The sequence below is a fragment of the Eulemur rufifrons genome, chromosome 29 (genome assembly GCF_041146395.1).
Source record: "Eulemur rufifrons isolate Redbay chromosome 29, OSU_ERuf_1, whole genome shotgun sequence".
NCBI lineage: Eukaryota > Metazoa > Chordata > Mammalia > Primates > Lemuridae > Eulemur > Eulemur rufifrons.
In genome coordinates, this window is record NC_091011.1 from 27,811,334 (window position 1) to 27,834,953 (window position 23,620).

A 23,620-nucleotide genomic window follows, 5' to 3' on the forward strand; every position below is an offset into this window, starting at 1 on the left:
CTTTGTATCCCCTCCACAGCTCAATTATAATAATGATTATTTATTGTTATGATAACTATACTTGTTTTAACAGTTAAGGCTACTTCTGTTTTACTCATTTTTATACATGAGAACTGAGCTCAGAAAGAACTCTCCCAAGAAAATGGAAGCTAACAAGTGGGTTCAGCCAGAGTCTGTCTGACTGCAAAGTTTATGCTTTTCCTCTTTCATCCACTGCCCTGTTCACCACCAAACAACCGCTTGCCAATTACCCCTCCAGCACATTAAGCATTCAGGAAACATTTGTTGAATTAAGTTTAAATACGAAAAAATGAATGCTCTGGAGCCCAGAAATAAATCCTCAGTGTTTTAAAACACTACATACAGATTTTGGAAGAAAGGAGGGGAAGGTGGAGAAGGGGAGAAGGGAAAAGGACCCTGTATTCCTGAAGAGCTTTAACTTAGTCATTCCTTAAGGCATCTACCTTTGAGCAGGTAAGGAGATGCCTACCTTATTAGTAATGAGCCACTGTGAAGGGTAAAAGCTAGACCACTTTTACCTTAGACTCTCAAGGAGCAACTGAGATGTGTGTGTGTATGGTTTTTTTTTTTTTTCCTGAAGCAGATAAAGTGCTATTGTTGATGATTAAATCCAACTATATGTTTCTGCGTCGCTGGCAGAACTGTAGTGGTACAGACGGCCACTGATATATGCGGTCAGGGCAAGTGGAGCAGGGAAAGACGGGCTGTAGGTAAACTTCTGCCTAGATAAGTCTGTATCCCTGGGATATTTGCAGTCTGTTACAGACCTTATTCATGCATTGGGACAAAACAGTAAAGGAATTAAAATAAATCAGAAGTAAGTACATGGCTGAGCACAGTGGCTCATGCCTACAATCCCAGCCCTTTGGGAGGCTGACACAGGAGGATCACTTGAGGCCAGGAGTTCAAGACCAGCTTGAGCAACATAAGGAGACCCTGTTTCTACAAAAAATATAAAAATTAGCTGGGCATGGTGGCATGTGCCTGCCAGCCTGGGCAACAGAGAGCCTATCTCTAAAAAAAAAGAAAAAAGAACTAATTATGCCCTTGCCCACTGGCATGAATTATATTAATAGTAGCTTTTTCCTCCCTCTCACCCTTACCTTGATCTCACCCTGATGGTTGATCTGTGAAAAATATAATCACTTTGCTTCCTGGAGTCAGGTTTGAATTAGGAAAATATTATCTGTTGAGCATCTGTCCCTCTTTATTATATCCAATGTTTATTTCAACTTACTATTTATTAAGTGGCCTTGAGTTCCTGAAATGTTTATGAGATATTGCACATTTTACTTTGTTAGAAATATTTAAAAATCAGGGAGACATAACAATAAGGTTCATGCTTTTTAGAGAAGCCCTGACTCTTACAGACTCATATTATTTAGAAATATCATGTTTTTCACCAGAACATTAAATTTTTCCTATATTCCTTTTAAGCTTGTCTTAAAAAGGGATAGTTGTTGCTAATCTTTTTTTCTCTTGAACTCATTTGTTACCACCCACCCAGGTTCGTTGTCCACTACTCAAGAGGAAGCCAATACACTGAGACGGCAGGGTTTACAGCAGAGAAAGAGTTTAATATCGCAGATGCCATGAGAGGAGATGGGAGGAATTTCTCAAATCCATCTCCCTCAAAATTTGGGAGAAAGGGTTTTTAAAGACAGTTTGGCAGGCAAAAGGCTAGACAATTGGGTCTGCTAATTGGCTGGGTTCAGGGCAGCAGCCCAGAGCAGTAAAAATTGTCTTCTTTGCTGCATTGGTTCTTGGGTGGGGGTCGCAATACCAGTTGAGTCATTCCTCTGGGCGGGTCAGCCATTCCACTGGAATGCAGGGCCTGGAAGACATCTCAAAAACTAGCCTTAGGTTTCACAAGGGTGATGTTATCTATAGCAAAAGTTAAGAATCTTTATGACCACCAGCTATGTGACTCCAGAGTAGCAATTATAGAGAAGCAAACAAGGGGACAGTGGCTGGTTATTATTAATATTTTTAGCTAGGTCTGTGCACAGAGTTTTAGATCTGTACCATAGTCCTTGCCTTGTCCCCCTTTATTGATTTGTAAAGGGCAGTTTCACTTTTATCATCTCACCATCTCATAATATATCAGATTCACCTGGGATAAGAGGTACTTCTTTGGAAATACAGGGGACAGCAAAGGTTTCTGTAGCAGTCAGATATGGGGAGATATTAATTTCAGAACAGTAATGAAAATGAAGAGCTTGATTAGTTTAATTTTCCTGGAAAAATGGGAGTCAACAATCATTCATATGCTATTTTATAGCACTTTTCTTTGACCTTCAGGGCTTCTACACATTCTTCCTAATAGCCCATTTTTACTTTGCTTCTCATCTATTTCCCTGGTCTTTTTATATTGCAGTCAATGAAATTTAGAACCTTTGCGCTTAATTTCTGAGAATATGTAATAATAATAATTAGTCAAATAGATGCCTAAGGATAACTAATAAAAATAGTTGTTCGTAAAATATATCATGGCATTTTCCTCTCATAATGTAACACAAATGTAGTACATACAATCTTATATGTAGCTTAGAAATGGGAACTATTATCACCCATTATTCTCTTCCTAAATATAGGAACTAAAATATGAAAGAAGCTAAACAAGAAAATCACTACTAGAATCAGGAATGGAATTAAATTATAACTAGATTAATGTCAAAGTACACTCTCTTTGTAGAAGTAGAGAAATATTATTTTAATCCTGAAGAAAAATTATCTCAAAATTTATTTTACTTCTTGCCAAATTTCCAGGCATTACTATATTGTGCTTAATAAAACATAAAACTATTGTTCCTCTTTCTTAAAATATGCAAGAATAGTAATTAGCTACAGCAATGCACCAACATAATTTTCAAACTGCTTTTAAAATATCATGGAGCTTTTCCTTTGTTATCTAAAGCCCTGAAATGTAACCAATATTGCAAAATTACTTTTAACCACTAGAGGGCAGAAAATGCTCCACATTTGTACATAACTAAGTTTAAATTCTTAGACCAAAACAACAATAACCACCACCACAACAAAAAGTCTGTAAGATCTTGTTTTAGACTGTACAATATACTGTATATTTAAGGCTCAATAACCTTAACAATTTTAATTTTTTATTTTTTATTATTATGGATACATAACTTGTATAATTTTTAATTATGGATACATGTGATGTTTTGATACAGGCATACAATGTGAATTAATCAAATTCAGGGTATCAAATTGGAGTATCAAAAATTTTTAAATTTTAAAGTCAAATACAATTGCCTCAGTTCAACAGTTTATAGAAAGCAAAAGTAAACATCTTTTTTGCATCTTAATTCTAGCCGTGAGTTAAGAATCATTTATTGGCACCAGGGAATCAGTACATCCTCAAGGAAAGGGAGATCACTTAACACAAAACAAAACATATGACACCTATCGAGAATAAACAAAATTCTTTTTATGCTAAAATATTTGCAATGGAATATACTGAAATAGTCACCAAAGTTACAAAGCTATAAGAGGCTAAAATATGTACATTGGAATCTTCAATTCCTATATGTATTTTCTTTTACCACAAGCCAACTAATTGTGGCAAAGATCTAATTGTGGCAAAGATATTTTTGGTTTCCTCTTAATTTGTCTTTGTACCCTAATTAACTTTTGTTTCCCTTCCAATGAAGCCATTTGCATTTCAGTAACTAAAGCATTACTTTGTTTGATTAGAAACCACAACCTCTTCACTTTTTCACTCTCATTAATTAAAACACATCATGGTAAATTAAGCCATTTGGATTTCAGTCTAGGTGGGTGACATTTTAACTACTGCCCCTTCAACCTTCCCTCTCTGTCAATCTCAGCCACGTCCTACATCATAGGACAAGCCAGGGGCAATGGCAGCAGGCTGATGGAGAGACAAGCAGGCAGGGAGCCAGGGGTCATACATCACCGAAGGCAGTGACTTCTCTGATGCATGAGGGTCTCTCTTGCCAATCAAACCTGATACAGCTTTTACCTTGCAGGTTTATGCATGACTTTACCCAAGACACTAAATCATTTCTGAAGTCTTGTTTCTTATTCTAAGCAAACCTACTCTGCTCACTTTTCAGGTCTGTGGGCACTGTTCACTCTAACACTAATAAACACGGTGCAGTGGTACAGAAAAGCTGGGAGTGGGACAGGGTAGTGGTGTCACTCTTTGCAGACTAGTAAAAGCAATGCACTTCTAAAAGCAAGACTCATCACAGAAGAAAGAAACTCCTGTATTATTGCCTATTGGTGGAAGTTACAAATTGGCAAATTTAAAAGAAGCTTCTAACAATTATAGCTGCCCAGTAATAGATCTGACTAATATCAGCCATAGGAAGGTGTTCAAAGGTAGGTATACATCAGGAATAACACAGGTGCCGTTTCTACATGGGATGCGAAGTTTTACTAATTAACTTCTAAAACCTTATGACGCTTCTTTTAAGATTAAGTTATCCTTAGCAAAGAAACACATGTATAAAGTTTAAAAATTTGAAAGAATTTTACAAGGCTTTTAATCAGAGTGACTAATCATCCCAGTTTTCCAGGGACGGTTCTGATTTGTATTAGTCTGCTCAGGCTGCTATAAAATATGTCTTAATGACTAGGTGGTTTAAACAACAGACATTTATTTTTTCACTATTTTGGAGACTGGAAGTCTGAGATCAGAATGCCAGCATGGTCGAGATTCTGGTAAGGGCTCTCTTCCTGGCCTGTAGACGGCCGCCTTCTCACTATATGCTCACAAGTCTTTTCCTCGCTGCATGCACAAGGAGAAGCAGCTCTCTCGTGCTCTCTCTGTTCCTCTTCTTATAAGGCCACAGTACATCCAGGATTAAGGCACCACTGGTATGGCCTCATTTAACCTTAATTACTTCCTAAAGACCCTATCTCCAGATATAGTCACATTGGGGGTGAAGGCTTCAACATATGAACTTAGAGGGATACAATTCCGTCTATAGCACAATTTTTACCTATCACCCCAGTGTAATTATTAATAGTGCCTCCTTTCACTCTCAAAAGTGTCCCAGCTGAATGAAAAATTACCCTTCCAAGTCCCAATCTCATCTATTCTCAATTTCTATTCCCCAGAAGCAACTACTTTCAAGTTGTTTATGATTTCCTCTATTTGGCACCAAATTTCTAAAAAACATGAGTATACTATTTGCATCAGTTAAAAACTGCCTTTGAATACTAATTTATAGACTAGGGAGAAAAATTATTGACTTAAACAATTAGAAAAGTGTGCCTGGAAGGTAAGTTGTCTGAAAACTTATTCACTTGAAAATGAGGAAGAAAATGAATTTTCCTACCTCTAAATTTTGTTGGAATTTTATACCCATCCAAATTCTCAACAAAGTGGGGGGATAAGAAAAGTTACATTATTGTTGAGACATGATATAGCACCTAGACCTCCCTTCAAAGCAGGATTTGCTGCCCAAGCTGTCAGCTCTAACAGGAATTGCCTCAGCTGCAGAGAGCTACCTGGCCCACCGTAATGCCTTCCCAGGTCAGCAGCATCCAATACCTGAATGAGGAAGGGGTATACAGGCCATTTCCACCCAACCTGGCCATGTGTGCCCCACAGCTCCACAAACGGTCAGCCAAGGTTCTGTCAGGCCCTCATCACAGAGAGACTTCTCCCTCTGCCCAATCCTGCATCCTTCCCTTCCTTCCTCAGGTGTTGATCTTTAATAAAAATCTTACGCCTCAAATTCTATGTCAGCATCTGTTCCAGAAAACCCAACCTGCACCAAATAGGCAATATGGTTCAAAATGCAAAAGGTGCAAAAAGGGATATAGTGAAACATCTCCCTCCTCCACTCAATTCCAGTTACCAATTCCTCTGGCCAGAGTCAACCAATGTGGCCAGGTTCTTGTGTATATTTCCAGAAATTTTCTATAGTATATAAGAAAGTATGTGTGTATAACTTATAATACATAATTTTCTTTCATTTGTTACCCAATGGTAGCATACCCTACAACTGTTCTATACCTTGGTTTTTTTCCCCTTAAGACATATCTCAGAGGTTTCAAGTCCATACAAGAAAATATCAACAATAACAAAACCTATGAGATGCAGCAAAAACAGATCTAAGAGGGAAGTTTATAGCAATAAAAGCCTACATTGAGAAAAGAAGAAATAAAGAAATAAATCCCAAATAAAGAGATTAACATTATGCTGCAAGCAACTAGAAAAAGAAGGACAAACAAAAAGGTACATTAAAAATATAGTATAAAAGATAAAAAATGGTACATCTGTATAGGGCACTTACCACAAATGTAGCTCACAAGACTGGAAATTGCTCTGGGTGAGTCAGTGAGTGAGTGGTGAGTGAATGTGAAGGCCTGGGACATTAGAAACTAACACTGTATACTTAGGCCATACTAAATTTATAATTTAAAAAATTCTTTCTTCAATAACAAATTCACCTTAGCTTACTATAACTTTTTTACTTTATAAATTTTTTAATTTTTTTAACTTTTTGACTCTTTTATAATAACACTTAGCTTAAAACACACCACACATTGTACATCTACACAAAAATATTTTCTTTCTTTATATCCTTATAGCATAAGCCTATGCTATAAGCTTTTTTCTATTTAAAAAACTTTTTTTTCCTTTTTAAACGGTAAGTACAAATACTTACCATTATGTTACAATTGCCTACAGTATTTTGTTAAAAACTAAGATACAAACACATATATTAGCCTGGGCCTATACAAGGTCAGGATCATCAATATCTTTCACCTCCACATCTTGTCCTACTGGAAAGTCTTCAGGGGCAATAACATGCATAGAGCTGTCATCTCCTATGATAATAATGTCTTCTTCTGGATACCTCCTAACGGACCTGCCTGAGGCTAGTGTACAGTTAATTTTTTTAATAAGAAGGAGTATACTCTAAAATAATGATAAACAGTATAGTAAAGATTAATACATAAATCAGTAACACAGACATTTATGATCATTGTCAAGTATTCTGTATTGTACATAATTGTGTGTGCCATACTTTTATACAACTGGCAGCATAGTAGGTTTGTTTACACTGGCATCATCACAAACACATAATGCACTGTGCTAAGACCTTTTACAATGCCTACTATCTCACCAGGTAATGGGAATTTTTCAGCTCCATTATAATCTTAGGGCACTACTGTTGTATATGTGGTTTGTCATTGATCAAAATGTTGTTATAAGGCACGTGACTGTATACAATACACAGTTGACCCTTGAACAATGTGAGTTTGAACTTAGAGGGTCCACTTATATGCAAATTGTTTCAATAAATACAGCAGGCCCTCAATATCAGTGGGTTCCCAATCCACAACCAAATGCGGATTGAAAATACAGTATTCAGGGGATGCAAAACCTGCATACAAGAAAGGCCAACTTTTTGTATCCACAGATTCTGCAGGGCTGACTGGGGGACTTGAGTATGCACAGATTTTGGTTTATGTGGGGGTTCCTGGAACCAATCCCCTGAGAATACTAAGGGACAACTGTATTAATAACTTTGGTCATCATGATGTAACAATAGATCTCTTATATATATTTCTAACTGAAATTTTGTGTCCTTCCACCAACATTGCCCCAAGCACAGATGACGTAAGAATTGGTTTAAAAAAGCAAAACAGAAATGCAAATTAACCCAAACATTCATAACTTCAGAAAGAAACTACTGGCCTAGGAGAGAGGGACCAAAAAGAGAGGTGGTGTTTCCAGAACCTAACAGCCTAGCAGGAGGACTCCCATGTGGGTTGGTGCACAGAACTCCATGGGCAAGAGGCTTGTCATAGCTAGTTTTCATACCTCTGGGGAGGGGACACTATATAGCCAGTGCTTGGACTTCTGAAAAGGGGACATGACCTGGTGAGTGTCTACAGATGATCCAGGGGCAAGGCCCAGAAGATGAAGAGTGAGGAATAACTGGTACTCCCACTGTCAGTGGGTTTAACCTGGTTGTGGGCTGTTGTTGGTACCACTGAGGGGCACAGCAAGGCTGGTGCGGGGGACTGCCAAAAGGAGCTGGAGGCTAGAGCTAGAGCTATCCACTACTGCTGGAGGCAGGAGCTGAAAGCAGCAAGGAAATCCCTTCTCCCTTCCTCTTGCCTTCCACACTTTCTCCCCTTGTACCTTCCATTGACTGAATCCAATGGAAGGTCAGCTGGTGAGAGTCTGAGAAATGTAATTTACAGAATCTCTGCCCTAGAACTGCAGAAGGATGGGCTTCAAAGTGAAGGCCATAGGTAAATAACCAACACAGTCCACTACTTTGGCTACTCAGTATTCATGCACACATTTCTACTCATATTTAAATGCCAATTCAATAATAATATGGCCTGCTTCCATGTAAAGACATGCCATTATTTGTCATACAAATGAGGATCCTATCATCCTCTCCCCAGAAGGTCCTAATAGTTACCATATCCATTTCTGGGTGATGTTATTTCCTTTTCCAGATTAATTACAATCTCACCAAAATATCCTGTGCCCTATATACTAAATTGTAAAGTCAACCACTAACAACCACCCTAATACAGAAATAGAAGACAAGAGAGAGAACAAATTATGTAATATATACAAACATATATGTGACAAGTATTTTAGTCATCTATTGCTGCATAAAAAATCATCCCAGAGCTTGGTGGTTTTAAAGAACACCCATTTTCTCTCTCTCAATTTGGTAGGTTGGCTGAGATCATCTGGGCAGTTCTGCTGGTCTCCCTCAGGGCCCCTCATGTCGCTGCAGTCAGATGGCAGCTGAGGCTGGAGTCATCTCTTTAGATGATCAGAATACTCTAACAGAGCCTCTCTGCCTTTCCATGCAATCTTTCCACAGTGTCTCTCCAGCAAGGTGGTACACTCATCTCCTGGTGGCTCAGGGATCCCAAAAGCAAGTGTTCCAAGAGGGAGAAAGTAGAAGCTGACAGTCCTCCTAAGGGCTTGGTCTAGAACTGGCACAGTTTCACTTCTGCATTTAAGTGGTTGACACGAGTCACAGACCAGGCAGCCCATACAAATGTGGGAGGGAGCTACAAACAAGTATGAATAGCAGGAGGGGGTTCACTGGGGCCATCTTTGGAGTCTAGTTACCAGTAGAAGCTAGGAAGAAAATACGCAGCATTCCCATAGTCCTCATGACCATCTGTAACTCCTGAGGCTGAGATTGATATTTATAACTTCCTTATCCTACCATCTATCCCATGTTCCCTCTACTCTCAGTACCAGGGAAAGGATTTTTTACCTGGAGAGTAATCTTTATGCCTGAAAGATCTGAACCAGTGGTGGTGCCTTTATTGGGCTGCTATAGTTTTCTATTAACTTTTACCTTTGAACATGAACAAAAAGGCACCGCCCAAAATTTCAGAGAATTCTCGGAATCTTCCCTTCCCCTACTGTATAGCAGCAACCCATTCCCCCTAAGTAACTGAGATCAGTTATTCCAGCCAATACAGTAAACCCCTGTACTCTTTCCCTATTGGTTCAATGCACTGAAGAATCCCAGGTCACCAGCTATTTTTCTGTATTACATCACATTCACCTACCTAACCAGGCTGTGAGGCTCAAGTGAAGTAAGTATAACAAGTGTAAAATGTGGCAACTCTAGGTAAATAGTAGTTATTCTTTTCTGCTAAAAGCACTCCGTTTCCCCAAAACAACTATTTCAAACCTTCTGCACTACTCACACTTTCCACCTAATCTTCTGTCCTCATTCTAAGCAAATCATCTGACCTGTTTACCTTTCTCAACTTCCTGTCTCAACCTCTTCCCCCAGTTTAGAAATTAATCTGCAACCCCACCCATCTTTATACCTTTTTCTCGTGTCACAATGGAAGGGGTCCTGGTGAGGTAGCTATGGACTCCTACAGCAAATGTGCTCGCCAGCTCCCCCAGTCACGCACTTACATCACTGCATTATGACTATTCACTGCTCCATGTCCTCATAGACTGTAGGTGCTGTGACAACCCCTGACACATTCTAGGAAAGTAGGGACTATTTACTAAATAAGCACATTTTATATATCTGTGCATCTGTGTCGTGTCAATGTTCATTAATAAATGGCCACATAGTTCCTTAGCTACTCAAGGCAAAAAGATAATAATAATATTAAAGTGTCATTTAACTCATTTATAGTTTGAAACCAGAAGAATATATATTTTTAATTGTTATTTTAGTAAAAAGGTATAAACATTGAAACCACTCAATTTTTTTAAATTTCATATTTTAGCTCCCTGAATAAATTCTTCATTTCCAGGAGTTCAGTTTGATTTTTCTTCAATATTTCGATTTCTCTAGTGAATTTTTCTTCCAAGTCCTGGATCTTTTTTGTGGTTTCTTTGTGTTGGCTATCCATTTTTTCCTTGCATAATATTCAGCTTATTTATTATCCATTTTTGAAATTCTTCCTGTGACATGTTGCTATTTTGAATCTGGTTTGTGTCAATTGGTGGAGAACTAGTAATCCTCTTTGAGGGCAAGGTTTCAGCTTGATTCTTTATACTCCCAGAGTTCTTTTGCTGAGCCCTTCCCATCTGGATGAATTGTTAAGATTTCTTCTTTCAGCTTTAGTCTGGCTAGAGGCAAGCCGTTTGCACTGATCTTAGGCAGTGTAGCAGACCAGGTAAGCTGCCTCCTCTGTGGCTAGGGGGAGCCCTTTGCATGTTGTTAAGGATTTTGCTACCTCCGCTGGGGGGCTGCTCCTGTTGGGTCCAGCCCCAGAGAATTAATTTGACCCAAAACCCGTTTGAGAGTCGAGACATTGGGCTTTTCTAATTGCAGACGGAAAGTGACTCTTTCCCTGCCTCTTCCTCTCCCGAGGTGGTTTCTTCCTCTCTCTGTGTGAAAGACAGTGGCTAGGGGGAGGGGGCGGCGCCCTCATTCGCCCAGCGCCCCAGCTGCTGCAGCTCCCGTGGGTGATGGTCCGCCCCGCTCCAATGTCCGCAAGGTCCACGCTCCACTCTCTCGCAACTGGGGAAGCACTCAGTGTTCACACAAAGGCAGAGCTCCTAGTGGGGGTCCACAGACCAGGGGAGGGAGCCGTCCAGGGAGCTGCCTGGTACCCAATCGCTCCGCAGCGTTTAGGCTGTGGACCCCGATAATGGTGGCCGCCCGTCTGCAGATCGCTAGCACTGGGGTTGAATGCTCAGGGTCCGGCAAGGGCCGGAGGAGCTGGGGACTGAGGGAGCCCAGCTGTCCACATAAAGGAGACAGTTCAGCGTCTGCTAGGCACCTGTCGCTGCAGCTTTTCGCAGACCCTCACCAGCCAGTTGCAGTCCGCACACAGAGCCCCGGGGTCCAAAATGCCTCCCGCTAATGTCTCCTCTCCACAGAGCCCCTCGTCTCCCGAGGCAATTCTGCACTGACTTCAGGCAGATCCCTAACTGAGTGGGTGTGGAGGTCAGTGGGGGAACAAGCTGCTTTCCTGTGGGGCTGAACCCACCCCACTCTCTGGTGAGGTGGGTACAGCCGTCCCCTGCTCTCCTCTCTATTGTCCGTCCCGCACTCTCCAGATTTTCCCGATCTTATTTCCCATTCACCTCAGTCTTTTCTTGCTCTCTGTGTCCCACACTGATTCTCCGTGGATTCACACCGCTGTTCTTGAGGGGGAGCGATCCTCTAGCATTGTGGCAGGCCGAGATCCATGCCTTCCTCTCCAGGAGCAGGAATCCAGGAGGTCACCACCACTCCACCATCTTTTTGTCTCTCTAAATTTCATATTTTAAAGTTATTGAAAGAGATTTCTTAATACATCTTCTAGGCAAGGCATCAGACCCAAAATTTTTTCATTTAAAAAATACTGAGTCCCTCAAAAGCTTATTTAATTCATTTTCAAATACCACTTTGTTAAAGGTCTCTATAACAGACTTAAAAGAAAGGTTATAGACTATATAATTCATGCTTTACATTATTATACTTCCTATACATTCTTTACCTGAAGATGAAAGGTCTAGCTGTCTACTGTCATAGATACAGTATTCTATGCATATATTATTTTCATTACCAAATTTCATCTTTCCAGCTTAAAGGATTACTAGTGAAGGAGGTGGTAAAAAAAAGAGATCAACATGTCAGAAGTAGAAGGAAGGTGATCTGAAGCTACTGACCCCACTGGCCGTGATATACAGAACAAGTCAATCACTTTGAGCATCTCTGGGTAGGAAGCTACTTTGTGTGTTGGGGTCACACACACACATCATCTGCTGGCTGAGGTGGAATGAATTACATCACAAAAGCTAAGAATAAAGAGTGTTACTCAAACAAATAGACCCAATCCTGATAACCCTGAGAACTTTCAGATGGAAAAGCATTTCCAAAGAGCACAATTGTTTCATAAGGACCTGACAATGAATTTCCCTTGCCTGTAAATTTTATTCGAAAAATGACAAAGATAAAAATAATTCATTACATTTTCCTACTCTTTACACTCATTTGACATAAAATAAAATTTCAGGCCAGGTGCAGTGGCTCTCGCCTGTAATCCCAGCACTTTGGGAGACCAAATCAGGAGTATCGCTTGAGGCCAGGAGTTCAAGACCAGCCTGGGCAACATAGTATGACCAATCTCCACAAAAAGTTTTTTAAAAATTAGCCTGCTGTGGTAGCATGTGCCTATAGTCCTAGTTACTCTGGAGACTGAGAGGGTAGGATTGCTTGAGCCCGGGAGTTCCAGGTTACAGTGAGCTATGATTGCACCACTGCACTCAAGCCTGTGCTAGGGACCAAGACCCTGTCTCTTTAAAAAGTTAATTAATTAAAGAGAAATTATAAGCAAAATTCAAACCCACTAGAACCTGGAGGTTATCACCACATATCCTGGTTATTCAACCTGTAGTTGCCACAACTTCCCGTGCGTTACCACCATCCACATACATACAAGGCTAGAGATGCATCTTCATCAGATACCGCTGATTATATCTGCCAAGCTCAATTATTCCTTCCGGAAAGAATCAAGCCATGAGGAAGGTCCAGCATGAGGAAAAGATGAAGCATGGAAAGTACTGGAAGGCTGGGGACAGGAAATGGGCGGGGCTGATGAGGAATTTAATAGGAGATCCTGGACACACAAGAGCAGCAAAAGGCAAGGACGGACTTCTACCAGAAACTGAAAAAAAGAAATCCTACCAGCAATTGGAAAAAAAACATGGGTGAAGGTGTCAAAGATAAAAGCCAATGTCACTTAATTCACAATTCTGTCTCCAACAGGATCTTCTTGGTCAGGGTTGGTGGGTGGCAGCTACCTGAGGGTTGGGAGAGGTGCTGGGACTGAGAAATACAGTAAGACTATAAAATCACCACTAGGCCTACTACTCCAATACGCCTTTTTTCCCCCACCAGGAAACACGCACTTAGAAGGCGGCACAAAATGAGTATCTACTGGCCGGTTAATAAAAAGTTGGAAAATAGGCAGAGAATGGCAAAAATACCATCATACCTCCGTTCTCAGAGGTGGTCACTCTCGCCCCCACCTTCTTCTGCTCAATTCTAGCCTTTCACATCCGAAGAATAACATTCCCAACTCCCGTTCCTTCCTCAGCCATCACAGAAGCTCATGGCCATGTAGGTGCAGAAATGTGGTTCGCACTCATTTCTTTTGGGGTGACCTCAGGCAATCGAGGTGGGGCTAGGCCCTTGGGGACAGGGCAGCTAAAGGCCTTTGCCACGTCCTCACCCACCAGGGGAGGAAAAGCAGAGGCTCACTTTGGGTGCTAAACTGGGGCTGCGCTTGCAGAAGCCTGCAGACCCCACCGTCAACCTGGCCGCTCTATCTCCCATTCTCTAAAGGTGAGTCGGGGAGGAGGACAGGTCGGACGCTCCCGCCTCCCCGCAGTCTCCCCTGGACCAGTGCTCTTTCTCCTCCCAGTCCACAGAGAGAACGCCTCAGCCCGGGGACAACTCCAGAGCAGGCAGCTCTGGAGGGAGAACCTGAAATTTCGGCCTCCGCCGCCAGGGGGCTCCTTGGGGCGGGCGAGGCCAGGTCTGAAGGGGGCGGGGCCGGGGGTCGGTGGCGGAAAAGCCCATTTCACCGTCTGACTGGGTGCCTCTCTCTTTCTCTTCACTTCCGGTCCTGCTTCCCGTGGTTGCTTGTCCCGGAGCTACCGGGCTCACTTTCCGGAGACCTCTAAGAGCGGCCTGCGGCTCCCCGCCCGCCACTCAGGAGGCCCCCGCCCCTCAGTCATGCATTACCTAGTGCTATGGTCACGGTCACCGTCACAGGCGCCCTCAACCCCACCCTCGGCCCGCCCGCGGTCCCTCTCTCTCCCTCACCCGCACCTGCCAACAAGCGTCCCGGGGCCGCAGGTGCGGAAGACCAAGAAATTCCACGCCCCGCGGAGCCCGCCAGCTCTAGGGAGGTGAACCGGAGGTGCCGTCCCGTGGCGCTCCCAGGCTGATGTCCCAGGTGCGTTGGAACCCCCGAGGCGCCGCTCGGCAGGGCAAGGATGGCCCGGAGGCTCCGCCTCAGATCCCGGGACCCTCGGTCCCAACCTCTGAGCCGCCTCGGCTTTACACTCAAGTCCGAGGGAGGCGTGGGTTTCTCACCCGCGCAGTTGGGAGCCAGGAATCCCCTGTGGGGTCCCGTTCACACTGCACCACTCAGTCTCCACTCTCTGCAAAGGGATTCTTGTCGAGAATCCCCGAAGCCTTCAGGACAGCTCTTGATTCTGCGGGATGACAAGTCTCTTTGATTTTCAGAAAGACCCGCGAGGGTAAAAATAAGCTGAGTTTTTCTTGAATAATTATGGTTAGATTTGAGGCAAGAATTGAATTTCAGCCGATGTCTGCGAAGTAGCAGGCTTGTATGGACCCAGTAGTGTTTAGATTCTACTTGGAAACATTTTCCACTTCGTGTATTTGTTTCAGCTGAAATTTACTTCCACAGAGCTTAAGTCGCTGTTTATTACTGATTTGACATCATAGAGTCCACATACGGGCTTTGGTGAGTAAGGAAGCCCCTGATGTCTTTGCAGTGTTGAGTTGAACAATTCAGCAGTACAAAACGTGTTTCTTGCCTGCCTTGTCTCCCAAACAATATGTGCCCTCCTTTTCTTTTCCAGATTGTGCCTTTTTAGCCAAGGACCATGGAGGTAATTCACGGCAGGCCCTACTGTTGCAGGGAGCTTGAAGGATCTGACATACTGTCAAACACCTTTTACTCTAATGAATTGCACACTCCCCTACAAACAACTACTCGCCCAACTGCCTCAGAGGACAGGTAAAACAAAACTAGAAAAAGCAAACAAGAAGGAAGCGTTTGAATATATTGGTGTATTTTTGTACATGAGGAAAAGCATTTATCGTTCTGGGGCTCTTCTGTTTGTCATATAGGGAAGGCAAAACATGACAATTACCTAAACCATAAAGTGTCTACATCTGTTAGGAACTCAATGAGAAGCAAGTGGCTGTGTACTAGTGAAATGCAGACATCAATGTCATCCACTGCACTGTAGAATTCCATCCCTTGTTTGGAAGTTACTCTGTCTTAATCAGATTTTTTATTTTATTTTATAAAGGTTATTATATTGGTTTCCTAACATGCCCTACTACCATTTGCTCCAAAATACTTGCAGAACTTGTTGCTCATAGTAATTGAAATTTCTGCTTTACCAAATTACCTGTAACACATTAATTACACATTATGATAAAAATTGCATCTAACATCTAGTGATCACTGTGTGTCAGCACTGTACCAAATGCTCTGTATGTAGTAATTCTTTTAACCCTCAAGACAACCTTATAAATACTATTATCATCCCCATTTTACATATGAAATAAAAAGTACGGTCAAGTAATTTGACAAGATTTTAGTTCCAACTTTTTTTGTATTGTATTTTCTTGAATCGATTTTGAGGGGAAAAAAAAATCTCAAAACACTTGGACAGTAAAAGACATAGACTGTGTGGCTGTTTTCTTGTTTTATGTTTTTTAAGTTCACTTGGTCATGTCTCTTATTTAAGAAGTCTTTCTTTAGGAAATGAGACAAGAAGTCACCTAGCTTCCAGAATGGGACAGCACTACCACACAAGCAGTCCATTCCATTTTTGAAAGCTTTTGATTGTCAGATAGTTTTCTTTCTATGAGAACATTCTTCCTCCTTATAATTTCTACCTGTTGATTCTGGTTCTTTCCTCTGAAGCTGTACAAAATAATAATTCATCAACCCTACGCTAGCAGCTCTTCAAAGAGTTTGAAGATTCTTTTGGCCTCTTTAAGAGTTGTCTTTGCCAGACTAAACATTGATTCTCGCAGACTTTGCTCTTCTTTCTTCTTGTATCTATACTTTCACCGTCTTGATCTTCCAGGGATCTTTTCCAGTTTATAAATATGCTCTTTATATTAAAAAAGGAAAAGTTTTTTTTCCTTAATTATGAAATTAATACATGTTCCTTGTAACTTGAAGATCATACAAATCCATAAAGAAAACAAGAACTGGATATGGTGGCTCATGGCTGTAATTTCAGCCTTTGGGAGGCCAAGGCAGAAGGATTGCTTGAAGCTAGGAGTTTAAGACCAGCCTGGGCAACATAAAGCCTGTCTCTATAAAAAAAAAAAAATTTTTTAAGTGTCCATTTTTGCAAGAGAAAAATTATGAAATTAAAGCACAGGAAAGAAAACCTCTGTACTTCCCTTATCCAGAAATAATAGCCAATGTGTTAACATCTCAATATATGCCCTCTCCATTTTTTTAAATGTAAAGATCATATTCAATTTTTTTATATGTAAACTGCTATTTTCACTTAATTAAAAGTAGTATTTTTATATTTGGGGTTAAAGGGCTCATGTTACTTATACTTCTGAGTCAGTCTTTGCTGCCCCTGCTCCTCTACCGTTAACCTGATGCACAAGAGTGGCTGTCAGTCATAAATTCCTCTTCCACTCCAAGGGCCATCACATTAGGCAGATGAGTCTAATGAAACCCTTAGCAGAGCACGTGTGATCTGGGGATAGGCAGTTGTCCCTGGCTCAAAAGCAGCAATGTGAGGTTTTATATTTGGCCAAAAGTAATCTGAGTAAGAACTTAAGGCTGCCATATCTGATTGAATTCACTGTGGCCTCAAAAAGCACTCATCAAAGGCTTTTCACTGAAATATTGATCCCCTTCTACCTAAATGGTCCTGTGCTTGGTTAGTATTGGCTCCCAAATCCCTTAACTGGTATGAAATTTAAGAAAAGCACCTTTGAGAAAATGTAGCTTTTCATCAACTGGTTATAAAATTAAACACAACATAAGGTCAACTACCTATAAACTATAAGACGGTATTATTTGAAGCTATAGCTAGGTACAACCATGTTCCTGGCTCCTACTACCTAAAACTGGCTTTCCCTTTTATTTCATGTGAATTCTTCGCTTTAACAATTCCCAGATCAAGAGAGCCAGGATAATCGTGTTCTCAGAACCTTTCCTCTTAACTCCCTCTTAAAAAGCATCCAGACAGCTTTCAGAAGATTCTCCTTGATCTCCGTGTCACTCACTGAACTGTTCTGGAAAGTGTCACCAGGATAACAATGATACTTGTGCTCTATCATTGCTGAGGCTCACTTCTTGAGGTCAGGGTCAGGGTTTGTGGCTCCCAACTCAAACTACAAGGCCTCTGAAAAGCAAAATAAAACAATACAAACCAAAAAGTTCCTGGTTTTTAGGGATTACCCTTCACAATGGTAAGAATGAGCGTGAGACCTAGCATATGTTAGCTCCCAGCAGCTTAGTTTTCTAAACATGGGTGTACTTAAAGGGACACTCTTTTTAAATATCTTGATTTATTTTGGACGAACTTGGCAATTTTAACTGGTACAAAATTATTTCCTCACATCAGCCTACTTTTTTTTCATTTCACAATAGGCAATGCAGTCTAGCTCCATCATTCCCCAGGATTGGTCTGTAGACAGGACTAGTCTTATATCAGAATCACCTGAGGAGCTTTCTAATAATAACAGATTCCCAGGATCCAGCTATAGATATTCTGACTCATTAGGTCTGAGGTGGGGCAAGAGAATCTGCATTTTTTAGAAGTTTTTCAGTTTACCACTAGGCTAGCAAAAAGCACTGAAAACGGTAACAAAACCACAATTATGATTCTGGCTTACCTATTGACCAAGAGCAAGTTAATCGTTATACTTTAATTACTTTGTTCAAGTACATATTTTAGAACATTTACAGTAGCCACTATTTTAAGTAATCTCACTTGATTTCCTTTAAAAATAGAAAGTAAACAGGTAATATTCTTTTGTATTTATTTCTTCTATTGAAAATTTAACAGTGTGAGGACACTATTCAAAATGATCACAGATTCCCATCTCCTCTTTCCATTCAGCTGACTTCTCCTTACCTCTAGCAAGTTCGAAAGCTCATTAGGCAAACAAACATATCAATTAAGCAGGTGCCTTGAGAATTGCTTAGGATTTCACTACAGGCTCTTATTTTATTTCTGGATTCACTTCTTTGTTTTCTGATTCCTGAATTTTTTTTTAAATATTAGTTCTCTTCCAACTAAGAAATGAGGGTTATATTTGATCCAAGTTTTCCTTTAATCATGCCTCCTAGTAATTACTGACTAAATTCAGCTCCCTGAATTTGGGATTTGATGCTCAAAATTCTGTACAGTGGACTTTAAAATGAGATATTGGTTCATCCATAGGAAATGTATCTTTCTCAAAAACAAGTATACAATTTTGTAGCTACAGATTATAGTACCAGTTATTTGATTATTATTCTCTTTGTTATGGAGATGTGTTTTATTTAAGCTCTAAAATTACTACATCCTAAAAACTTCAATTTTTGTTTTAATTTAGTTCCTTCTATACAATACTGTGAGTATTAAAGCTAAGGGGGCATGAGACCCTAAAATAAAAGAGAAATTTGACTTATTTATACATTGCCTTTTATTTTAAGTGGTTTTCTGAAGCTTGATGGTTTTAGGTGGATGCCAGCCCAGATGATTGATTAACATTTTCTACTGGCTCATCTTCCTGGGACATGTAATATACAGGGGTCAGATGTTGAAAAATTGACTCATTTATGATTTGAATATAACTTTTACAAACTTAGATATTAAAGCTTAGGTTGTCATTAATCAAGTATGTTTAAATATTTTTCACTTGTCATGTCCCCTGACCATGTCTGTTGATGGTAGTAAGAGCTGATGGTGGGCCGTAAAAGATTGAGCTGAATGCCAGCATCCCTTCTACAGCACCCAGATCAGTGGTCACCGACATTCTCCTTGACTAGCTAGTGCAGGCTTAGCAAACTTTTTCTGTTTAGAGCTGGATAGTAAATATTTCAGGCTTTACAGTCTCTGTCTCAACTATTCAATGGTGCCATTGTAGGGTGAAAGCAGCCATAGACTACAGACAACACATAAATGAGTGGTCGTTGCTGCATTCCAATAAAATTTTATTTACAAAAACAGGTGGTGAGTTGGATTTGGCCCATGGGTCATAGTTTACCAACCCTCAATCTAGTGACTTCACAAGATAATACATTCCATTTATTAGACAGGCCTGGGTGTTTTATTTCTTCAGTTACATTAAGCCAAACACCCTACTGGTACAAAGGGAAGAGTAGCTCCACAGTTCATGCCTCTTCCCTGAGCTCTCTGCTGTGTTCCTGACTGGCTCCCGTTGTTCTCATAGTGTAGCCCAAAGGGCTTAGAAGGCCCCACAGGATATCGTCCTTGTTTCCCCTCTCACCATGGCTCTTCTCTACTGTGCCCCAAATTCCTGAATTCTATATCAGCTCTGTAAAATAATCCAAAATTCAGCTCTATTTTCTGAGCCCTTAAGATCACTCAAATCTTTACTCCATGCCTTGTGGAATCCCCCAGAATTTATCCAAATTCCAGGTTGCGGATAGGGGTGGCACTTGAAAGTCTCTTGGTTACTTATGACTGTGGGTTTCTCGTTCGACTTAAGCTGTTTCTGTTCAGCAACACACCAATCCAACATTGTCAGAAATCTTCAATTCTATAACCTTTCTAATCTCTAGGCCTTTCTACATGTTATCCCTCCTCCACCCCAGTATTCCCTCTCTTCCATATAGATAGGTCCTATTCATCTTTTAGAACTCATCTTACGATTCCCTCAAGAACCCTTCCTTCTGAAAAGACTCCTATTGTCTTGCAAGGTGCTTGGGGGCATATTACCAATCCTGGCCCAGGATTGGTAATATGCCCCCAAGGTCAAGCTTTGGGTGAATGCAAACTTGGGCCACTAGAAAGCTGGTTTACCTCTGAATCACCTTGCATGTGAGAAATTAAGCCTTTAGGGGATTGTGGAGATGGTCTTCTTTTGATTCCTTGCCTGGATGATTTCTGTATCCCTCGCCTTTCAAGGCCCTTAAAATAAATATGTAAATTTACCAGAATTGTCACTGCCCTGGGAAGGGCAATAGTGGCTTCTATGTTTACCTTACAGGATTCCTATTTATCCTCTTTGTAGCACTCATATCCTTTTCTGTCTTATCAACAAGACAGATTTTTTTTTTTTAAGATTTTGCTTTTTCCTCCCAGCATTTTTAGTTGTTTTCAGTGGGAAGTTTGGTCCAAATAACCCTGCTTGCCATTACTGGAAACTAGAAATCATTAAATCGTTCCTAATCAGAAAGCAGATCTTTTACCAGATATATTCTCAAGTGTTTTTGTGAGGCTCTCTCTCCTGCCAGAGAATTTCATTCCTGCACCCTAGAAAGCCATCCAGGAAACAAATCCATCTCTTTGATCTTATTCATTCATGCAGTAGATACTCACTGAGCACTTCTTGTGTGTCAGGCACTGGGGTAAAGCATGGTTACAGCAATGAACAAGATAGAGTCCCTGCCCTTTACTTCTTTGTTAGGAAAGATCAGAGAAAATCATCTGAGCTACCAGATTCAAGATCAGATCAAGACCTACCAGCCAATTTAGTAAACTCCCATGTCTTCAGTCCACTGAATAATGCTGTTGTAAGTGTTGACATATGGAGATCTGATTACCGTAGGCAGTAACTGTTGAATAGGACAGTGCTTCTAAAACTTGAGCCTGTATAAGAATCACCTGCAGGGCTTATGAAAACATTACTTCCATCCTCAGCGATTCTGATTCCTAGGTCCTGGAATGAAGCCTGAGAATTTGTATGTCTAGCAAACTCTTATACAACTAGTCTACAGACCACACTTTAAGAACCATTATCACAGGAGCTCTAAATAGAACTTAGGAGCAAGTAGGTCCTTTATGATATTAGTATCATTCCTTTACAATCTCTTTATTTTTGAAAATCAAAAGATAATCCATGTCCAAGACCATTCAATGAGGAAAAAGCCTTTTCAACAAATACTGCTAGAAATGGATAGCCACATGCAAAAGAATAAAGTTAGACCTTTATCTCATACCATATACAAAAATTAACTCGTTATGACTCAAAGACCTAAATGCAAGAGCTAAAAGTATAAAACTCTTAGAAGAAAACACAGAGGTAAATCTCCATGGTCTTGGATTTGGCAATGTGTTCTTAGATAATGACACCAAAAGCACAAACAACAAAAGAAAAAAATAGATAAAATGAACTTCATCAGAATTTAAAACTTGTGCTTCAAAGGACACTATGAAGTGAAAAGCAATGCACAGAATAATAGAAAATATTTGCCGATTATATGATATGAGACTTGTATCTAGGATATATAAAGAACTCTTATAACTCAAAAATAAGACAAATAACCCAATTAAAAATGCAAGGGATCAAATAGATACTTCTCAAAAAAAGATATATGAATGACCAATTGGAACATGAAAAAATGCTCAACGTCATTAGCCATTAGGGAAATGCAAAGCAAAACCACAATGAGATACCACTTCACACTCACTAGAATGGCTATAGTAAAAAAATTTGGGGGGGGGGGTGTGTGTATTTTGAGACAGGGTCTTACTCTGTTGCCCAGGCTGGAGTGCAGTGGCACATTCATAGCTCACAACAGCCTCAAACTCCTGGGCTCAAGCTTTCCCCCTGCCTCAGCCTCCCAAGTAGCTGGGACTACAGTCCCACATCACCATACCCAGTTAATTTTTTAAATTTTTTGTAGAGACAGGGTCTCACTGTGTTGCCCAGGCTGATCTCAAATTCTTGACCTCAAGCGATATTTCTGCCTTGGCCTCCCAAAGTGCTGGGATTACAGGTGTGAGCCACCACATTCAGCCAATAAAAATAATTTTTTTAAACAGAAAATAATAAGTATTGACAAGGATGTGAAGAAATTGGGACCCTCATACAGTGCTGGTGAGAATGTAAAATGGAGCTAGTGCTGTAAAAAATAGTTTGGCAATCCCACAACAAATTAAACAGAATTACCACATGACCCAGTGGTTCCACTCCTAAGTATATTCCTAAGGGAATGAAAAACAGCTATTTGAACAAAAACTTGAACACAAAAATTCATAGAAGCATTATTCACCAGAGCCAAAGGTAGAAATAACCCAAATATCCATCAACTGATGAGTGGATAAACAAAATGTGATATATCCATATGGTGGAATGTCATGCAGCCATTAAAAGGGATGAAGTGCTGACACATGCTATGACAGGATGAACCTTGAAAACATAATGCTAAGTGAAAGAAGTGCACCACAAAAGACCACATAGCGTATGATTATATTTATAGGAAATGTCCAGAATAGGCAAATCTATAGAAGAAAGTAGATTAGTGGTTGCTTAGGGATAGGGTGAGGGTAGAGGGCATAAGGGGTGTGGCTTAAGGGTATAGGAGTTTTTTTGAGATGATGAAAATGTTCTAAAATTGACCATGGTGATAATTGCACATACCTGTGAATAAATTTAAAAGCCATTGAATTGTATGCTTTAAATGATTTAATTGTGCGATATTTGAATTATATCTCAACAAAGCTGTTTAAAAAATAAACACTACCACTGTTGGGGAAAAAGATAATCTCTAGGTCCTCAGGAATTTAATCTCATTTCTTCCGCAGTCCCATGATGCCTAAATAACCAGTATCTGTTAATATCATAATGTACCTGACACTGAGAATTCTGTGTTCTGAAAATGTGATCTGAAAAGACTTATGAAGCAATAGGAATTTTATGCAGTTAAGCATATGTTATGTTGCTGAAGCTGTTTAAAAAGGTCTCTCTTCTTTCACAGGTATCGGGAATTCAGGGAATCACAGCAACGATGTAGGCTTCCGTGGGGGGCTGAAAGGGAATACGGTGGGATAATGCCAATCTCACTCCCCGAGGAACACAGGCTGAAATGCGAACTGCCTCGCGCCATGGGCAAAGGACATCAGCATTATGGATTTGGGGGAGACACCTGTCCAAGGTAAATAAACTTCCTGCCATTCACATAAAGGTCTTTATTATCCATTTTTCTTTATTTCTATTGTGAGTCCTTTGATAACTTAAATCTGCCTCCAAACGTCTCATCTGAAACTAAATGGGAACATTCCTGAGACAAAAAGAGAAAGAGAGATTAAATTTAAAATGCTTTTACTTGAACAAAGAGCTGGCCTAATTTGTACAGATGCTTTTGGTTTGGGGAACTTTTGATTTGTAATTTGTTCATCAATATTATAGTCAATAGAATCTGGGCATTGTTTTCAAGT

The 23,620-nt window shown here is 40.4% G+C and overlaps 1 protein-coding gene across 1 annotated transcript in view; it reads left to right on the top strand.

The window, feature by feature from the left end:
* The first annotated feature begins 14,208 nt into the window (after positions 1-14,208).
* The window catches only part of SPMIP4 (sperm microtubule inner protein 4), a 37,028-nt gene continuing 27,616 nt past the window's right edge, over positions 14,209-23,620 (top strand). Inside the window, exons 1-3 of the mRNA XM_069462053.1 lie at positions 14,209-14,439; positions 15,095-15,252; positions 23,161-23,337. Of these exons, the coding sequence (XP_069318154.1) occupies positions 15,119-15,252; positions 23,161-23,337 (311 nt within the window). The 5' untranslated portion in view covers positions 14,209-14,439; positions 15,095-15,118. The remainder of the gene's footprint in view (positions 14,440-15,094; positions 15,253-23,160; positions 23,338-23,620) is intronic.